At 51.8% G+C, this 17,485-nt stretch overlaps 7 protein-coding genes across 7 annotated transcripts; 3 read left to right on the top strand and 4 right to left on the bottom strand.

Annotated features, from left to right (window-relative positions):
* Window positions 1–416: 416 nt before the first annotated feature.
* On the bottom strand, window positions 417–2,950 carry Z520_11562 (uncharacterized protein; the record flags this gene model as incomplete). Its single annotated transcript, XM_016782050.1, has 2 exons — window positions 417–2,381; window positions 2,429–2,950. 2 exons carry the CDS (start codon window positions 2,948–2,950, stop codon window positions 417–419), a joined length of 2,487 nt encoding a protein of 828 aa, XP_016626833.1.
* A 289-nt stretch (window positions 2,951–3,239) lies between these two features.
* Window positions 3,240–4,480, bottom strand: Z520_11561 (uncharacterized protein; the record flags this gene model as incomplete). Its single annotated transcript, XM_016782049.1, has 2 exons — window positions 3,240–3,946; window positions 3,997–4,480. The coding sequence occupies 2 exons, from the start codon at window positions 4,478–4,480 to the stop codon at window positions 3,240–3,242; spliced, it is 1,191 nt and encodes a 396-aa protein (XP_016626832.1).
* Window positions 4,481–4,895: 415 nt separating this feature from the next.
* Z520_11560 (uncharacterized protein) lies at window positions 4,896–5,924 on the bottom strand (the record flags this gene model as incomplete). Its single annotated transcript, XM_016782048.1, has 2 exons — window positions 4,896–5,480; window positions 5,529–5,924. The coding sequence occupies 2 exons, from the start codon at window positions 5,922–5,924 to the stop codon at window positions 4,896–4,898; spliced, it is 981 nt and encodes a 326-aa protein (XP_016626831.1).
* A 1,380-nt stretch (window positions 5,925–7,304) lies between these two features.
* On the top strand, window positions 7,305–8,082 carry Z520_11559 (uncharacterized protein; the record flags this gene model as incomplete). Its single annotated transcript, XM_016782047.1, has 7 exons — window positions 7,305–7,377; window positions 7,442–7,528; window positions 7,600–7,617; window positions 7,670–7,741; window positions 7,792–7,820; window positions 7,888–7,957; window positions 8,045–8,082. The coding sequence occupies 7 exons, from the start codon at window positions 7,305–7,307 to the stop codon at window positions 8,080–8,082; spliced, it is 387 nt and encodes a 128-aa protein (XP_016626830.1).
* A 105-nt stretch (window positions 8,083–8,187) lies between these two features.
* Window positions 8,188–9,531, bottom strand: Z520_11558 (uncharacterized protein; the record flags this gene model as incomplete). The annotated part of the gene is made up of 1 exon (XM_016782046.1): window positions 8,188–9,531. The coding sequence occupies one exon, from the start codon at window positions 9,529–9,531 to the stop codon at window positions 8,188–8,190; it is 1,344 nt and encodes a 447-aa protein (XP_016626829.1).
* A 1,391-nt stretch (window positions 9,532–10,922) lies between these two features.
* Window positions 10,923–12,665, top strand: Z520_11557 (uncharacterized protein; the record flags this gene model as incomplete). The annotated part of the gene is made up of 1 exon (XM_016782045.1): window positions 10,923–12,665. One exon carries the CDS (start codon window positions 10,923–10,925, stop codon window positions 12,663–12,665), a length of 1,743 nt encoding a protein of 580 aa, XP_016626828.1.
* A 1,482-nt stretch (window positions 12,666–14,147) lies between these two features.
* Window positions 14,148–16,907, top strand: Z520_11556 (uncharacterized protein; the record flags this gene model as incomplete). The annotated part of the gene is made up of 1 exon (XM_016782044.1): window positions 14,148–16,907. The coding sequence occupies one exon, from the start codon at window positions 14,148–14,150 to the stop codon at window positions 16,905–16,907; it is 2,760 nt and encodes a 919-aa protein (XP_016626827.1).
* Window positions 16,908–17,485: the final 578 nt, after the last annotated feature.

Genomic DNA, 17,485 nt, shown 5'->3' with positions numbered 1-17,485 from the left:
TGAGAGAGACGAGTCTGACTGACGACTCGTGGGCGAGGAAAGATTAGTATCTTGACTGAAGGGAACGGCGGAATATCGGATTTTGGCCAACGCAATAGCTTTTAATATTAGGATCGCAGAAAATTCGATCGTAGAGTGGAGGTAGTTCCCGAGCGTGTTGGGCAGCGAAGGAATCGTGGGCAGCATGAGCGGGCTGTGCTCGGTTCGCTCGCTCGCTCGTAGTCAGCCATGGCACAATGCCCATCTACGTACCTAGGTACCTAGGTCCTGAGTTATCCTGGACCTCACTCCACTGTCGTCGTCCATCTCGGTGATCAGATCATTCATTCCTCGTCCGATGCCCATATTCTCTCCATCAAGTTGCATACCTAGGTAGGTAGTGATTTCCGCTCGTGCAAGCCTCTCTCCCTCTCTCTTCACCTCCCGCCCATGAACTCGGCCTTGTACGCTTGAATCCCGCCCTTGGATAGCTCCCTCAGCGCCATGGTTGCGTATTGGCTTGAGCCGAGCTGGAATTTGAGCACGGCCGCGAGTTTCTCCGTGTGCTGCTGCTGCGGAACCTGGATTGTTTCAGTTTCGGTAGCATTTCCATTTTCATTTCCATTCGCTTCTTGCGCTGTCGTAATCGTAGAGGTCTTCGCGCTCGCTCCGTCGGATAGTAGCGATTGAGGTTGCTGGCCTTGCGTGGCGTTGGCCTCCTTCCCGCGCTTGATCCGCTCCATGTCCGTCTCGACGAATTGCCTGTCCCCTTCATCCTCGCCGTACGCGTGGACGCCGACCTCAAAGGTCTCGCCGATGCGCGCCACCACCTTGCGATACCCTCCGCTGAGTGAGAAGTCCTTTTGCTTCCTGCGCATGTTGTATGGATCGAGCCCTCCACCGGCTTCGCTGGCCATGAACGTCTTGTACCAGTCGCCGCTTGCGTTGGCAGGGTAGATGACGTCGAATCCGGGAAGAGGCAGGACGATGTCGAAGATGGAGTACAGGCCACTCTCGGCTTCGACGGCAGTGAGGGCACGGGCACGCTCGAACATGTCGTCGACGTCGTAGGCGCGGTCATCGCCTGACGGTTCAATGACGATTTCCCCGTCCGCATCCACCCCCGTCTGCGTCTGTTGCTTATTCAATGATTCACCTTCACCGCCGTCGTCGGTAAATTGCTTGTCTTTGTGCTCGTGGACCAGTACGAGGTCGCCTTCCACGACGTTGGCACCATACAGCCGCCATCGCTCCCCGACTGCGAGATTCCACACAAAGGACTGATATGCATGCACGTACATGAGTCGTAGGTTGCGCTGGATTGCCAGAAGAGCGCTCAAATAGTCCGAAGGCCGCTTGCCTAGTTGTCGTATCAACGCGGTTTCGGCGGAGAATTTGCGTGGAATCTTGTCAAGCGCAACATTAATCCTGCCAGTTGTTCGCCATATGTTGATCCCTTCGGCGCGAGACCGGTCGTCTTGGCTGACAAGGACACTCGCACCCGAGTCTTCGGATGATTGAGAGCTGTTGTTCAGCGCGGCAGTTGAAAATTCTAGGATAGCATCGCACGCGCCCTTGAAGTCTTCTTTTAGGATCTTTAGACCGACGACATCGGTGCGCGTGGCGAAAGTCCCGAAGCGTTGCAGTCCGTAATAGTTCAAAAAGCCCAAATTATGGAGCTGTTGGAGCGCCTGTGTCAGATAGGACTGCATGGCGGCTTTCTCTTCGGCAGTGCTCTGTCCAGAGGGCAATCCAACTAGGTGGCAGTCTCTCAAGGTGACCACAAATTCGTTTCCGGTCAAATCCCCAAGTTCCAACCCATGTTTCTGGTACTCGAAATCCCCCACCGCCGCGTATCGTAGAGAACGGTTCAACCCTGCCAGGCGCTCTGCGTCGACACGGTAAGCGCTGACTCGCTGCACGGTCACGGCACGCCGATCCTTCGTCCCTGCAAACTGAAACGTCTTGTTGTTCGTCTTCAGTTGCTTTGTCAGGTATGAAACAACTTCCAGCGTATCCTTGTTCTCTTTGTAAAGAGTAAAATGGACATATTCTCCGCCACGTTCCAACCAACCTAGCTTTCCCGGGCGTGCAGACTTTTGGTTAGGCTGTGCCCAGGCGCGGCTACGGTTGTTATTTGACGACGATGGTGGCGCTGCAGTAAGGACTAGCATGCCTTCATTGTCTGTCATGGAGTCAATTTTACTGTGGAAGATGCGACGGATATCCTGATGAATCTTCGACCGGATGCTGCGGTCCGAAGTGAATGGTGTTCGTACTGTCGAGTACTCGCGAGATTTTCTTCCCGGATTGCGCTGGACCGATTCATAGAGGGATATTATCTGTGACACCGTTTCCACATTGAAATATTCTTCGAGTTGGACGCGATCCTCGTCGGAAATCTGGATCGCGTCAGTCTTGACGATTTCTCCAGATGACGGAGGATTACCTCAAAATTCTGGACACCAGCGCTCTTATCTCCAGTAGCATCTGAAGCTCTGCTACTTACAGGGGTCTCTGCCTCTCGTGAAGTCTCGTGTTCCGCCAGAGATGGCTCCGATGTCGCTGCCTCGTGCCCTTCATGTTCTGAAGCACCTAGCACCGTTCGTTCTGGGCCAATACCTTGCGAAGCATGGGGCTGCAGACCCTTGGCACTCATTGATCGAAGGTGCAGGACTGTTCCGCCGCGTCTGCCAGGCGCCGCTGGCAAGATCTCGTTCACCAAGAAATCTGTGTATCTCTTTTTGAGAATCCCTCTGAAGAGACTTCTAGATTCGTCGACAAAGGCGGTGATACCTACCTCGCGTTCTTTTGTGCTATCGTCAACAACTAGGCCTTCGGGTAAGGTGGACGGAACGCCAGCTGGGCGGGGAGACAAAGCCATTGAGGCATCGTCGCAAGCGCCATCTGTCTGGGCTGTGTCGAGTTTGACTCTTTTCAGTGGGCGATCATCAGCAGCGTGGCCTTCCATGATTGTTCCACGAGGACTGCAAAAGGTCTTCCTAAGTTCTCTGGGAGAGTAAGGTGAGCTGGTTGTTTGGAAGGTGATCAGGTTCTGAAATTTCATTGATGCCAAGAGAACATACAGCTAAGCCGGTTGCAGTATAGCGCTTCCCCCTTTATTCGATGCCTTGCACTGCCCAGCCTTGCCTCGCGCACTCAATGTCTTGTCTGTGAAGTCAATGCTAGCAGACCATAAACAAGCTCATAGTTTGGAAGCACAAGTATTCGTCCATAGCCAGCCTCCATCACTGCAATATCTATGGGGCCCTAAGAGGCTCATGACGATCCCTTTTGGTTCCCTGCTCAAGCCCGGCGTTACGGTCCTCACCAGGTGGAGATCCATGTTCACTGTTGTGCAACTCCTCCACGACAATCCAAGGCCGCTCGAAGCCCTTAAACTCCTCACTGATCAGCGTGCGAGTGTCTTCCCAATCCACTCCAAATGCGCCGCTATTGAACTTCGGGCTACAGATTTCTCCCGGCTTGTCCTTGTCGGTCTTCCATGCGGTCCTAGGGTTGAGGTTCGAGGGACCAAAATCCTCCAGCTGGACTCTGAGATGTTCGAGCGCCATTCTTGTATTGGGAATAATCTTGGTCGTAGGGTCTTTGCCGGGGTTGTTGGTTTTCATATTTGGTTTGCCGTAGCCGATGCTCGTGAAGAGGCAAGCGATCCAATGCCGCGGTTTGAACACTGATTGCCCTGAAGGAAGGACTTTGTCTGTGCCCTTGAACTTTATCATGATCTCTTGTTCGTAGTCCAAAGGCTGCGGAGGGATAAGCAAGCACGTTCCAATGAGATCGTATGGTCGATTTGCCGTCTCGCAGTGAGCTTTGTAGATCTTGAAAGCTTCTGGATACTTGACTGTGTCAGCGGCAGCGAGGAAGCGGGAACCATGTGTCCATACCAGTCTTTCAAGATACAGCGCAACTCCATATCCCCAAACTCCCTGGCAATTGACAGCGTCTGCAGGGCATCACATTAGCACGGATCATCAAGTTGCGTTGGTCACATACGGACGATGACCGCTCTGTCCGGCGCATGGCAGAGCTCGCCTACGACGTTGTAGATGGCAAAGCCTGGTGCGGTTCCCAAGCAATCCTCCTGCTCTTCATGAGCACCTCCAACCTTGACCCTGTCGGAAATATCCTCAAACTCAAGCGAGGGAGACCTCTCTTTGTGTGGCGGAAACCACCTAGGACCGTTGTCGATGCAAGACTTTGTTATCTGGTCCTGGCCCTGCAAAATGTCCTTCATAGTGTATTCCCGCGCTGTCTGGTATTGTCTCTCTTCTCCCTCTTTTATGAATTTCGCCAGAAGCGCCTTGTAAGCTTCGTCGATCAGATGAAATCCCAGCTTTGATTCTTTCTCGCTTTTCTTTTCACCTTTCATAGTCCAGTATTCTATGAGTTCAAAGTATCTCTCGTCGAGCTCCTCTAATGATGCATTGTTCGGTAGGCCCAGGATCCTAAAGTATTTGATGAGCTCGGTATGGTCCATGCTTGTTAGTGATTGTGGTAAGCGAGGATATTGATGATGGGATGTACAGGTTCTGATGTACCGTGGCTTCGGTAATCAGTCAGTAAGAAGTATCTGCCGGTGCATCTAATGGCGTGAGAAGCGGTCCCATGAGTTTCACCTTCCAGATGGCTGGTGGATTGGGGCAGGAAGTGACAGCGAAGGAGTTAACTGCGCAGTCTGAGTGAAGTGAGGCAGAACTGACTAGTGACTGCCGCACACTCAGTCTCATGCAGCGGGTGACTCAAAGAACATCGAAAACAAAGTCCTCAATTTTGTTTTATGTACTATTGCATGCTCGGTAGCCAACACTTGATCATTACTATACCGGGCAGTTAACTGCTTTAATCATGAAATCTCCGGTGTTAAGGGTGAATGCGATCCAACCGGCTCGTGGTCATTTCCTGAAAAAACCTAGAATGCTTTGCCTCTTCTTGATGCGTTTCTTGCCAGGGCCACTGGCCAAAGTCGTTTTGAATTCCGTGGTTTCGACTGTGTTGAAAAACTGAGTAGAAGGAGTCGACGACCTGATAGATGGAAGGCCAACGCGAAATCTCTCTGCGAGAGTTGGCGCGGTGGATTTCTTGCTCCGTCTACTTCTCTGTCGGCTGAGCGCCCTCATCATGCCATCTTCGTCATTAGACTGCCTTTCCAGATGCTCAATTTCCTGAAGCGCAGTCATTCCATTTGTGGCCAGGTTCTCTTCCGCGACGGCGTCAAACCGGACAACGCCGCGCTTTGGCGGGATCTGAAGTGTATCGTGGATAAAATCCTGAATCAAATGTGTACTTCTCTTATTCTTGGTGGCTGCTATCTCTGATGGTAACGCTGTGATGATAAGATGGTAAGCTGGTTCGGAATTGCCGCCGAGAAGAATTGGAATGTCAGTAGTGACCATGGCCATTATGCATGACGCAGGGCGCTGATAAATCTCGGATAACCGAAAAGACAGGTCGATGAGGAATTCCTTCTCGGACTCGAGCTGCATTCAGGTCAGTCATAGCTTGAAGATGTGGCTTTCCATTCCTACGCAGCAGTTCAATTTAATCTCAGCCAGGATCACCCAGTCCTTTGCGACCCGATCCTTTGCCGTATTGTTTGACTCGCGGTAGGCAAAGGCGTCATCGTAGTATTGGCTTCTCTTCTTGGACAAATGTAGCTTGCTCCATGAGTGTTCCAAGCTGGCTACATCCGATGGCTGGCCTTTTGAGCCCTTTGCCACGCTAGCAAATTGACTTGTGCGCGTCAGCTCAGGAGGAGTCGACTGGGCTCTTTGCAACAGCGCAAATTTGTGGGGTGCTGGAGACATCCGGCCTTGGAGGTGGAATGCACTCTCTTGCGCATTTTGGCCCGTAGGAGGAGTAGGAAACGCGTTCTCGATGGCCGTCGCATTTATGCGGCTGGTAGAGGATGGTGTGGATGTCATTGACACTTGTTTTCAACCCGTCGTACATGAGATCCCGGTGCGGCTTTTGTCTCAAATGGACGATATTATGGCGGAGCAATCATTTGAAGATACAAATGGGAAGGGTGAGTTCACAGTCTCCGTGTAACATGCCGAAAGCATCCGAATCACTCCTGAGGGCAGAACAAGACCATTAACAATGGGGCATTCCAATCAAGATCCAAAAAACCCAACGAAAGGCAGATCCTCGGGCTCTCGTCAATCTTGGCCTTTGTGAGTGATGTGCAATGCAGCAGACCGAAGACCGCAAAAGAGGCGAGAGATGAGGTGAACGGGATGCAGGTCGCCACGCAGCTTCCTGCGTTGTCAACGCGACCAACGTCTTGTGAGACTGGCAGTCGCCATCCAGGTAGGGAGATTAGCATCTCTTCCGGGCAGGGAGGAGCATGTTCCAGGAGTCTTCACTTGCAGGAACGTGCTGTATTAGCTTCTGTTAGACATCACCGCCAGTGTTTACCTAGGTAGGGACGGCCACGGTGGAGAGGAAATGCCATCATCCAGTTGGAACGAACAGGAACGGGCAAGTGTTTGTCAGGTTTGCCACGTTTGTCAGATTTGCAGCCTTCCTGAGAGTCAATCCCCCGCACCTCCTTGTGGTTATTTCAACTTGGCAATCGTCGTCATGGATCGCTTGATGGCATTGAACTACCTAGGTACGTCTAGCTGCGGCAATCCTCTGGGCCCTGAGGCGGTGGAGTGGAGGCTGTTCATCCAGCTGTCAATGTCATGCACCGATTGGCTGGAAGACTCGTCACCTTCGCGGGTGCTCATAAGCGTTAACCCTGAAGGGGGAAGAGTTATAGATCGAATCATCACCTTTGCCCATTAAGATCCATGGTCATGACGTCGTTGTCGCGATGGTGAGGTACTGGAGGGGTGGTGCGCAGATCGAGGTTGTAGGTGTTGGTACCTACAAAATATATTCGAGTACATTCCTGGTGTCTGTGCTTTGAGTAACCAGTCTTCACGAGAGCTAACCCCATCATATAATTCAACCTGTATCTAGTAACCGAAGAAGACATTGCAAAAGGTATGGCTCCTCGAGGCTATCTGGTTGAGGTCATAATGATGCCAGAGGCAACCCAGTCCATCATGTTGTCAACTGTCAACTGACATCTCAACAGGTGCGTCAGATATAGCCTTCCCGCCCGACTTATGACATTGCCTGTCCGCACTTCTCGCACAACCCATGGATTCCAACTATGAACCGTCTTGCTAGCCCAACCAAACAAACTCGACGACTGATCTCCTTGCAGCAATCCAGACCGTTCACGGTATATCGAACAAGTCAGTCGAATTCACATTGGGACGTTAGCGGCATTCGCTCACAACATTGCAGATATGTCTGATCAAGACAAGTCCGCACTTGACGCCAACAAAGGTTCCGTCGGCTCCCAGTTCAAGCCCGAAGGATGTAAGATCGACCTATCCCCTCGACGAATCTCTGTTGTGAGACTGTCGTTAACTGCGAGTGGCAGCCATTGGACAAATGGGAGAAAAAGCCGGTGGTCCGCTGAGCAGCAAAGGCGCGGTAGGAAAGGAGTTCACGCCTGAGGGGTCAGTTGGTGAGTAAGAACTTATTTCTCAGGATTAAATGTACCCATGGAGGCTATCGCTGACAACAAATGATTCGCAGGTGGCACTGCACAGTCGGGTATGTCGGATCGCGAGCAAGTTCCTCTGACAAACACACTCACAATCGCCAGCCGCCGAACAAATGCAGGGAGAGAAGAAGCCTATCTTTGACAAAGATGGCGCAATTGGCAAACAATTCAGACGTGAGTTTGGGAAATCCAAGATCCGGGAGCCTCAAGATAACAACATACAGCTGAGGGAGCAATCGGCAGCGTCGGCGAGGTGAGTAGAACCGGCCTCAATCTCTATATTGCAAGGCGCCATGCTGATGTTTTACTTCCAATATTAGGCCGTTGGCGGTCCCCTCTCATCCCAGGGTGCTATTGGAAAGCAGTTCACCGAGCAAGGAGCGGTAGGAGGTTAGTTGCTCTTCTTCGCCAACAACTTCGAAGCGTCGTTCCAGCATGACACCACCCTCGTTTCGGCAGGCTGACAAACATTTACAGGAGCGATCCAGGAGAATCTGGGCAGTGGGAAGAAGTAGTACGCGTCTGATGTGCATAAAGCGCGTAAGGACTGATGGGGAGATATGAAGACAGTCAGGTCTGGTGGCGGACAGCCACAATCCACTTAAGATTACCATGATGATTCAGGCGGAATCATCCACCATTTCCGGACGGTTCATCAATTTGATAGCATCTTCACAATGAGCATCAATGTCAAAACTCCAAACCCACTCCCATTGCTTCCTCAGAGTTTGTCGGACTTGTTCAATGTCATCTGCAACGCCCGGTGTTTCAAACTCGTAGAGCATACCGGCCTTTCTGCTTGCGGTCACAAGCTGTTGATCACGCTCTCTCCGGGCCGCATCGTATGCTGCGAAAGCCCTCGCAAGTTGAGTTGTCTCGGGCCTTTTGATGTTTGCAAGAAGTCGACTGAGTACAGCGGCGTCCTCTATAGCCATACCCGCTCCTGCGCCGAGGTGTGGTGTAGAAGCATGGGCGCAATCGCCTAGAAGACAAATTTTGCCGCCTTTGACAAAGGACTTTGCAGGGGGCAGATCGAAGAGCCCCCATTTGTCTGCCTTTTTCAGTAGAGAGAGCAACCTTTTCACCGGCTCGCTCCACTCCTTGAAGTCTTCGAGGCCGTCTTGGACGGTGGCAGGAACGACCCAGTTACTGCCATAGTTCCACTCCGAGGCGCCTCGGAAGGCGACGACATTGAGCGTCTTGCCTTGATCGATTGGAAAGGTGACGAAATGACCCCCATAGCCGAGAATTATAGCCTGGGTCGTGGCCACCTCTTTTCCTAGAGCGTTGATGGCATCGTCGATTGGGATGAGCCCTCGGTAGGCATATTTGCCGGTAAATTGCGGTTCGTACTTTTCCTCTTCACCGTGTAGGATGTTTCGCACCCGCGATTTGACGCCGTCGCAACCAACAACGGCATCAAAGGTTTGCGAGGTGCCGTCCGCGAAGTGAACTCTGACACGTTCTCCATCTTCTTGTACATCCGTGCACCTCTTGTTGAAGCTGACCAGACCTCCCTGAAAGCCACCAGGCAAGAGATTCACCATCGCGTCCAAGAAAGCCGCCCGATGGATATTGCGGAACTTGTTGTCATTGTGGATTGTACAAATCTCTTCAAATGCATTGGCAGTGTTGGACCCCCCTCTTCCGTCCATACCCATATAAATCCTGGAAAAGACCGACATCTCTCGTCCATTGACTTGTACCGGGGGTGCTTTGTCCGCGATTCGGCTGTAGGATTCGTAGATTCTCGGATCGATGGCGCACATAGCTCGCACCGCATTGGGGAGAAAGCCAACGCCAGCACCGATTTCCGAAAACGCATGAGCAGCTTCATATAGATGTGGGTCAATAGCGCGTCGGTCACAGTGTCTCAAGAGTCCTAATAGAAAACTTAGCCCGCCTATACCTCCTCCAATGATCGCGATCCGCAATGGGCCTCTTGCCACCCCTGCGTCTCCCATGATGAGGCAATAGAAAACAAAGGTGAGAAGCAGGAGATGCTAGAAGACTGTGTCAAGAAGTGTTGCCCCTTTTGCTGCGCCGACGACTGGAGACGCAAAGGTATTTGTAGCATGCTGGGCCGAGTCCTTCTCACATTTCTCGGAACCAAGTTTTATGCCGAAGGCCGTGGAGCCTCAGTCAAGGTACAACAGTATCTCATAATCATGTCACGGAACGATAAGCTCGTGTTCAGAGCTGAAGCTGACACGAACGGCTGCGAGAATTTCAGTTGTGCGGATGCACACAAGAGGCGGAAGAGGCAAAGGCGTGAGCACTCGGATCTGCCACAAAGGCGACGCCATTGCAGGTGCGGCAGTGAATCTTCCACGTCACCAATATATTAGGATCTCACACGAAAAGGCAGGGGGCCATCCTCATCAAGTCATCTCTGGCGAAGATGAATGAAAGCAGCGGCGCAGGCCGAGTATCATGTAAGACGCGTCCATACATTTACCGCTTCGAGATTAGCGCATACATCTCGGCAAAGCTGCCAAACACGGGTACTTGCTCTAATTGGCCACATGTATTTCGTATATTTCAACTGTACGCGTCGAGCCATAGCGCCCTCATCAGACTGTGTGCCCTTACTGTCACATTATATGTTATCTGAAGGTGACACGACATTTCTTGTCATTTCTTAGATCAGCTATATGACCATCAGGACCTACCGACCCAATGCTTTTTGTTGGTGACAAATTATGCCCCTCGCGACGCTGTCCTTGAAAACTGCTGCCCCTTGATAATGGTGACGCATCCAAAAGCTTCGTAGCCGCCCACCCTTTTCTAGCCGCCCGCCACAGTATGTACGATTCAATGCCACAAATGAGACTCCAATACCAGACGACTCTCTGCCGTCTCTGGCCTTCTGATGGCCCCTTAAATCTCGTCGTTTGGAGGGCATCTGTACCATGAGAGGCTGCCTACGCGCCCAGTGGCTTCGTGGCCCTGGCCAAAGGTCTGAAGCTCCTGACTCCTGAGGAATGCCTTACCATCCCGCGTCTTTGTGGGGGCCAGCAAGGCGGGACAGGCTGAGCATCCCTGGAGATATGCCGTTCAAGCAACCGGCGAAGTATTAGTGGCACTAGCTAACTGTTAGCATTGTTTGAGAACTGATACATTCTCCCCAGGATATGCTCCTGCATAGGCGCCGACATGTCGTCACAAGGGGAAGCGCCGTACACGTGCTTTTGACATATTACCTGGCAAGATTCTCCCAGGAATACTTTCATCCTCTTCCAGGTCGACCGTGCACAGTACCTCCAGAATAGGCGTGCCAGCCAAGGACAGCCTGTTGACCTTAATCTGGTCCTGTCAACCAAGACTGCATCCTTTACACCATTTATCCGCAGCCATGGAGACCTCGAGCCCATTACCAGACACGCAAGTGTCCTTGCTGAGAGCTATTGACGGTAGTCACCTTAGATGGTCCGACTTTCGAATGATCGTCCTCAGTGCATTTCGAATCATCTTCACCGATAGTCTCCAGCTGTCTGAATTGTCACGCCCTTTCTCTGATAGATTGAGGCCGTGCCTGCAGAATCTTGACCGGTTTAACAATCAAGAGTCAGAATGGCGGATGCAGGTAGCGAGTAATAAGGGATTTGGATCGTCAATGGTGTTCCCTCCCAACGTCCTCCCAACGACCGGTGTCAACCTCACCCTCCATCGATCCCTGGCCCCAAAGCTCAACCGAGAGGCACTCCCACCGCGGGCCGTCAAAGCCCAAGAGAGTTTGTTCGAGCTGCCTGTCCCTCGACCGGGCCTCCTTACTGGCTTTACCACGCAAGCATTCAATGAGAGGGAGTTGTCGGTTTTGCCGCACTGCACATCAGCAATAGGGACAATTGTCGATTTCGAATCGGGCACCGTGTCCCCGGGAACAACCACCTACTGTCCGTTCCTTGTCTTTGAACGAATGAACACTACTTCGGAAGATGCTGTACAGTCTGCAAAGAATCAGTGTGCCATTGCGGGTGCCCACTGCGTTCGGGCCTTACAGCTTTTATTCAGGAAATGCACTGGCCCTCGTCCGGTCTTTGAAAAACCGATATCATTTTCTTGTGCCATCAACAACTCCACTGCCCTTGTCTATTATCACTACGTGGATGGTGACGGTCGCTACTGTATGTCGGAACTCTCCAGGTTCAACCTCGATGACGCGGGTGCTTTCAAAGAATTTCAGGGATGGATTGAAGCAATTGAAGATTGGGGATCGACGTACCTACTGCCCGTCATTAAGATTGCTTTGAGACAACTCCTCAAGAGCCATGGGACTCCACCAATATCACCCATGCCGTCACTCACCTTATCAATTGACACTGCTGCGGGAGGCGAGGAGGTTCTGATGAAGGTCCTCCGCTCCACTTTCGGCGCCATCAAATGGAAATGTGAAGGAGAATGCGAAACTCCATTGAACAGTAGCATAGCTCATTGTGGCACACCACTAGGCGCTCGGAAAATAAGGACCCTGGCTCTCTCGCCCACCTCACCGGTTGACATATTGGGTGCAGTCTCTGGACCCACCACACCATTTTCCGTGTGGCGGATGAGGCCCGACTGGTCCAGCAGGTCCCCTACCGCGCGAAGACACCCTCTTTCACCATTGAAACTTCGAGCTGATATCCCCGACTCTCCATGCCGGAGGGCTACTCTTTCTCCGTGCACCCCTCCTCCTGAAGCGCCCAACTCGGCACAGTCCCCGATGCTCGTTTTACAGAAGAGAGTTAATTTGGCTATGGATGAAATCCAAGAACTGAGGGCTCTGGTGCAAACACTGCAGGGTGAACTCGAGTCGAAGAACAATCAACTCGAGTTGCGCAGCAAGACCGCCGACAGTATTACCAGCGAAACATGCAAGGACGCCCCAAGTACTCCGACAGCCGGAAGTGCAATCACTTTGACAGGTCGCCTTGAAAGGAGCATTTTTCCACTCACCCGCCCGCCATTCAACCAGATTGCTGCAAGCCTCTTGTTCTCCCGGCTGCATTTGCCTTGGACTCTGTTTTTATTCTTGCTCGTCTTGGTTGTCCTATCCCATGACATATTCGAGACGGCCTTTCACCTGGTGCAAACACCAGGAACCGCGTTCGTCTGACAGGGTGGGTAAGCAAGGTGGAGGGGCCACACTTGTGGATGCTGCTTAGATTGAGCGATCTACAGTTCTAGCGATTTCCCACGGCAGATCTTGTACTTATACGTACGTGTAGCTGTATGACTGGAGATCCAAGGTCATTTTGAAAGAAGTTGGCCTTCAAGCACGCGGTTTCGTCGTAAAACGCGATTCGTCCTAACTTCTCATTTCTCACGCGTATCGCGTTCCGATAGACGCGAGAATCGTTGACCCACCGAGTGTGCCGATCATTACCGGCGGTCCCTTTGACCTATCGCCCAAGAGCTCGCTGGAGATTCTTAATGACGATTGAATAAGCCTCGTTCTTCAAGATCTTCCAGTGCTGTTTAGGATCTTCTCTGCAGACTATCCTGCCATCATGCTTCGAGCAGATGCGTTCGCTGGTGAAATAGCTGAAGTGCCATTATGCTGGACAATGCCGACGCGGGATGCAGAGATTAAGTTTAAGTGACCACGATTCTTGGCGCGGCTCTCCACTGATGTCGGCAAAAGATTTGACGCGGATCCAGGATCCAAGATCCAAGCGAAAGGCTGACTTTAGTCTGGAGCGACTGCAGTGAAGGTCACTAGGCTTCGTCGATAGTGTGTGAAAGTGGTCAACTTTGTTTTCGAAAGTGCCTGCAGGTAGTGGCCTCGACAGAGATACACGGGAACGAGGATCATCGGGATCTACCGGATAAGATGAAGGGCTCAAGCGCGCTGGGGGAAGACCAACGCCACATTTATGCTCTATCGGACGAGGCTGAACGCCACTTTACCGCCTTGCCGCCTCGAGATGACCGTGCTAACCATTTACGGCATAAAGCCGGCCTTACCGTTCTTGGCCCCTGATACAGGCTGGACGTCGATCATCGTCAAATTTCTCTTTCAAGACTTGTTCGCCTCCACCAACCACGAAAATGGCCGCGGCCGTTCGAAGCATAAACATATCGATGCGGCTGGAAATGGATTTTTACGTTGGGCACTATTCTGCTTTCAGCATTTCGAAGTCGATTTCGACCTTGAACTTTGCGCACAAGGTAGATGAGGCTGCTGTCAGAAACCCATCCTAATGCCCATCATTGACAGACGCGGACAAAGGAGTCTCCTGGGACGCGATGGAGGTATCCCAACTGCGTGAGTCTTGCGTTTCTATATATCTTCATCCTAAAGTCGCTCCTGCTCCAGTTCAGTCCAGTTCAGTCCAGTTCATCATCCTCTCTTCTCTCGTTCTTTGTGTGATACTTCCCTTTGGCACCAAGTGCCGTCCACTCCTTGTCATCCTTCTAGTCACTCTTTTATATCAACATGTTGACTCCAACTCTTCTTCTCGCCTCTCTTGGCGCTGTTTCTGCCTGGGCGACTGTCGACACGACGGTCACAGTGAAAGAGACTCGGACGATTACTTTCTGTCCATACCCTACCGGACTGGCGTCCTGTGATGAGCCCGGTTCAGGTTGGGGGAACATGGACGGACCAAATTCATCACCTGGTGATGGTTCGGCCGGTTGGAATGGAGGTCAAAACGGTCCAAATGGCCCAGGACAACCTACTGGTCTTGGAGGGGGACAAGGGTGGAACGGAGCAGCTCATTCCGGTTTTCCAAAGGACGGCTCTAGCGCATGGGCAGACTGGAGAAATAGCACTGTCACGGCATCGCCAACCCAGACCCCGGTGTCGTTGACGCCAACATTGGATCCAAGTGCTGATCCAACCATTGACGCCTCGACTACCTGCACCACCATGTCCTCTTCCTCGACCACATTGCAACCAAGTGAACCTGTTGCAGCTATCTTGGTTGCTGATCCCGCTAGCTCAACGACCTACACAGTCTCGACGACCGGGTCTTCTTCAGTTACGACGACATCATCAGATCCTTCTGTTGGACTTCTCTTATTTGCTGACGCAACTAACTTTACGAGCTCTACCACTTTCGCGAACGGCTCTTCCATTTCGACGACCTTGCAGGCCGATCCTTCTGTTGCAATTCTCTTAGCTACTAATGCCACCAGCTCGACGAGCTATACTACCTCCACGATCGGATCTTCATCCGCCTCCACGACGTTGCAAGCAGATCCTGCTGCTGCATATGTCGTACTTCCGGACACCCCCAGTTCAACGAGCGCTACGGTCTCCACGACTGAGTCTTCCTCCTCGACGACATCACAAGCAGATCCTTCTGTTGCAGCAGTTATTTTAGTTGCTGACGCCGCCACATCAACGAGCTCTACAACCTCACAACAGGATCCGTTTGACGAAATTACTACCACAAGTGCTGCCAACCTTGAATCGACACCGTCGCTGACTACCAGCTCTTCGACATCGCAACCGATTCAAGCAGATGCAGATATCGACATCATTCCTGCGCCAACGACTTCAACATCAACGATCGTCCTACCTGCAGATGTCATTACTACCTCCGCGCAAACGACATCAACGTCAACAATCGTACTGTTCGCGGATGATGTGTTAGCAACCACGTCGGGCTCCACCACCACTGCAGCTTCATCAACGACCGTGTTTCTGGAGGACCCATTGTCTTCCACCACTGCAACTTCGTCGTCGACGAGTCTGATCCTAGATGACCCACTGTCTTCTACCACATCATCAACGACGTCAGCATCCTCAACCACCTCTGCGGCAGTTACCCCAGACACACCCCCAAGCCGCGTAGCAGGTGATGGTAGCTTCTTGGTTTCCCTGTCATCTGGTGTGGGTTCGAAGCTCAGACGCCAAAGCACCGCGAGCTACCTGGGCTTCTCGGGGACTGTAGCCATCGCTGTTACTGACATCAACGATGCCTGGGCCTTGGTTTTCAATGACCTAACCCAAGTCCTTGGGTTCAGTGGACAGTCCGGCTACATGGGTTTTGATAGCGACACACTCACCGAACCTGTTCGCAAGACCAGTGATGATGGCACTTATGCTCCGGCGTTCTATGTTGGGTGGAACGTGGACGCCATCACAGGTATCCTTGACTTTGGAAGTTCGCAGTTCTGCATCTCCACAAACGCAACGCTCTTCGCTTACTGGGATCTCGTCATCCCTGATGACTGCACTCCCGTCACGCTGATCGATACAGACTTCACTGCTGTCGTATCTTCAACAACCAGCACCGTGGCCAGCACGACAACCTCCAGCTCGGCGCCAACCTTGACAACTACCTCAATCGCGCTTTTTGAAGATGAGGCATTTACCTCAACCTCCAGCACTTCATCGGATCCAGTAACCACCACATCGTCGACCACATCTGACCCTAGTTCAACTACTTCTGGTCCAGCCACGACCATACTTTCGATAGAACTTTTGGATGCGGATCTATCTTCAACCTCGACACTCACGACCACGACTTCCAGCTCCTCGACCTCGGCGGACCCGGTGATCTTGGCGGCTGATGCTGTAACCACTTCCTTCTCTACTTCGGCTACCACTTCCTCTTCATTCACATCTACTACCTCGTCCAGCCTTGCCGATCCCCTGGTCGACCTCCTCGCCATTACGATTAGTAGTTCGACAATCTCGACCACGCAGACACTAACGACAACATCAAGTCTCACCACGTCTACATCTGTGGCCGACTTCTTGGACTTGGCTGCTGATCCCAACTCCACAACAAGTACGCGATCCACCTTGAGCACAACCACAGCTTTTGATGCAGACCCTACTTACACGTCGTCTAGCAGCACAAGCTCCTCGTCGACCAGCCCTGCACTGGTAATTGAGGATATTGCAGTCGCTGCCACTACCTCTTCTGCTGCCGCAACTTTTACGACCACTTCGTCAAAATTCAATGATCCTGCAAGCTCTACCACCACGTCATCAAGCATTACCACTTCCATAACATCCGCGACCCTATTGATCCTCGAAGACGTGGCAGCGGCGACTACCACGACGCGATCGACAAGCTCGACCCCCACGTCGTCAAGCTTTACCACTTCCATAACGTCCGCGACCTTATTGATCCTCGAAGACGTGGCAGTTCCGACTACCACGACGCGATCGACAAGCTCGACTGATACCGCCATTATCACTTCAGCTGTTAAGCTCGAAGCACCAGCAGTTGTCACAACCACAACTTCGTCAAGCGTGGATAAAGATCCAACGACCACTAGTACTGCATCCAGCTCTTCGAGCACTTCAGATGATCTCTTGGACGCGATAGTGGACGATCTGCTCAATCTGCGAAGACGCAAATTCAGCGGGATGAACTACAGGGGTAAAAACTAAACAATTGCTGTGGCAGACAGTTTTCTTTTCGTGTTTACCGATGACTTCTTGTGCAATGAGCAGCGAGGCAGATTGAGGAAGGGAGCGTCAAAGGAGGAATTAGGCGTCTGCTTTGATTTTACACATTGGTTCGATATCCATACATGATTGCACTTGCGTTGCTAGATTCAATGCGATACAGAAATATGATAACAATTTCCCTTCGTTTTGACATGCCTCTGTTCAGATTCGCTGTTCTGTGTACGTAATAGCTTCGTATGCTGGACTCGGATATGCAAGGGACAGCACGCTCAATGGGGAGCGAGCCGACTTCAGAAACGAATGGCACCCTAGGACACAGAACTGCCACAACTAGAGTGCTCAGCAAAGACAGGGAAGATAGCGTACGAGAGATAGCTAGTATATAGTAGTGAGCATAGAGATACCGTCGTATCCAAGAGTAGATAGAGTTATCTTTGAGTGAAGATAACCATGGTTGATCACTTCTGACAGTTCTCCATGGTGTTTTGTTGTGACGAAGTCCGCGTCATTTGAAATAGAGCCCCGCCCACGTGGCTACGCGTTCTCATCAGACGCGT

This window comes from Fonsecaea multimorphosa, assembly GCF_000836435.1.
Source record: "Fonsecaea multimorphosa CBS 102226 unplaced genomic scaffold supercont1.40, whole genome shotgun sequence".
NCBI lineage: Eukaryota > Fungi > Ascomycota > Eurotiomycetes > Chaetothyriales > Herpotrichiellaceae > Fonsecaea > Fonsecaea multimorphosa.
The sequence above is the reverse complement of the archived record's forward strand: the minus strand, read 5'-3'. Positions and strand labels throughout refer to the sequence as shown.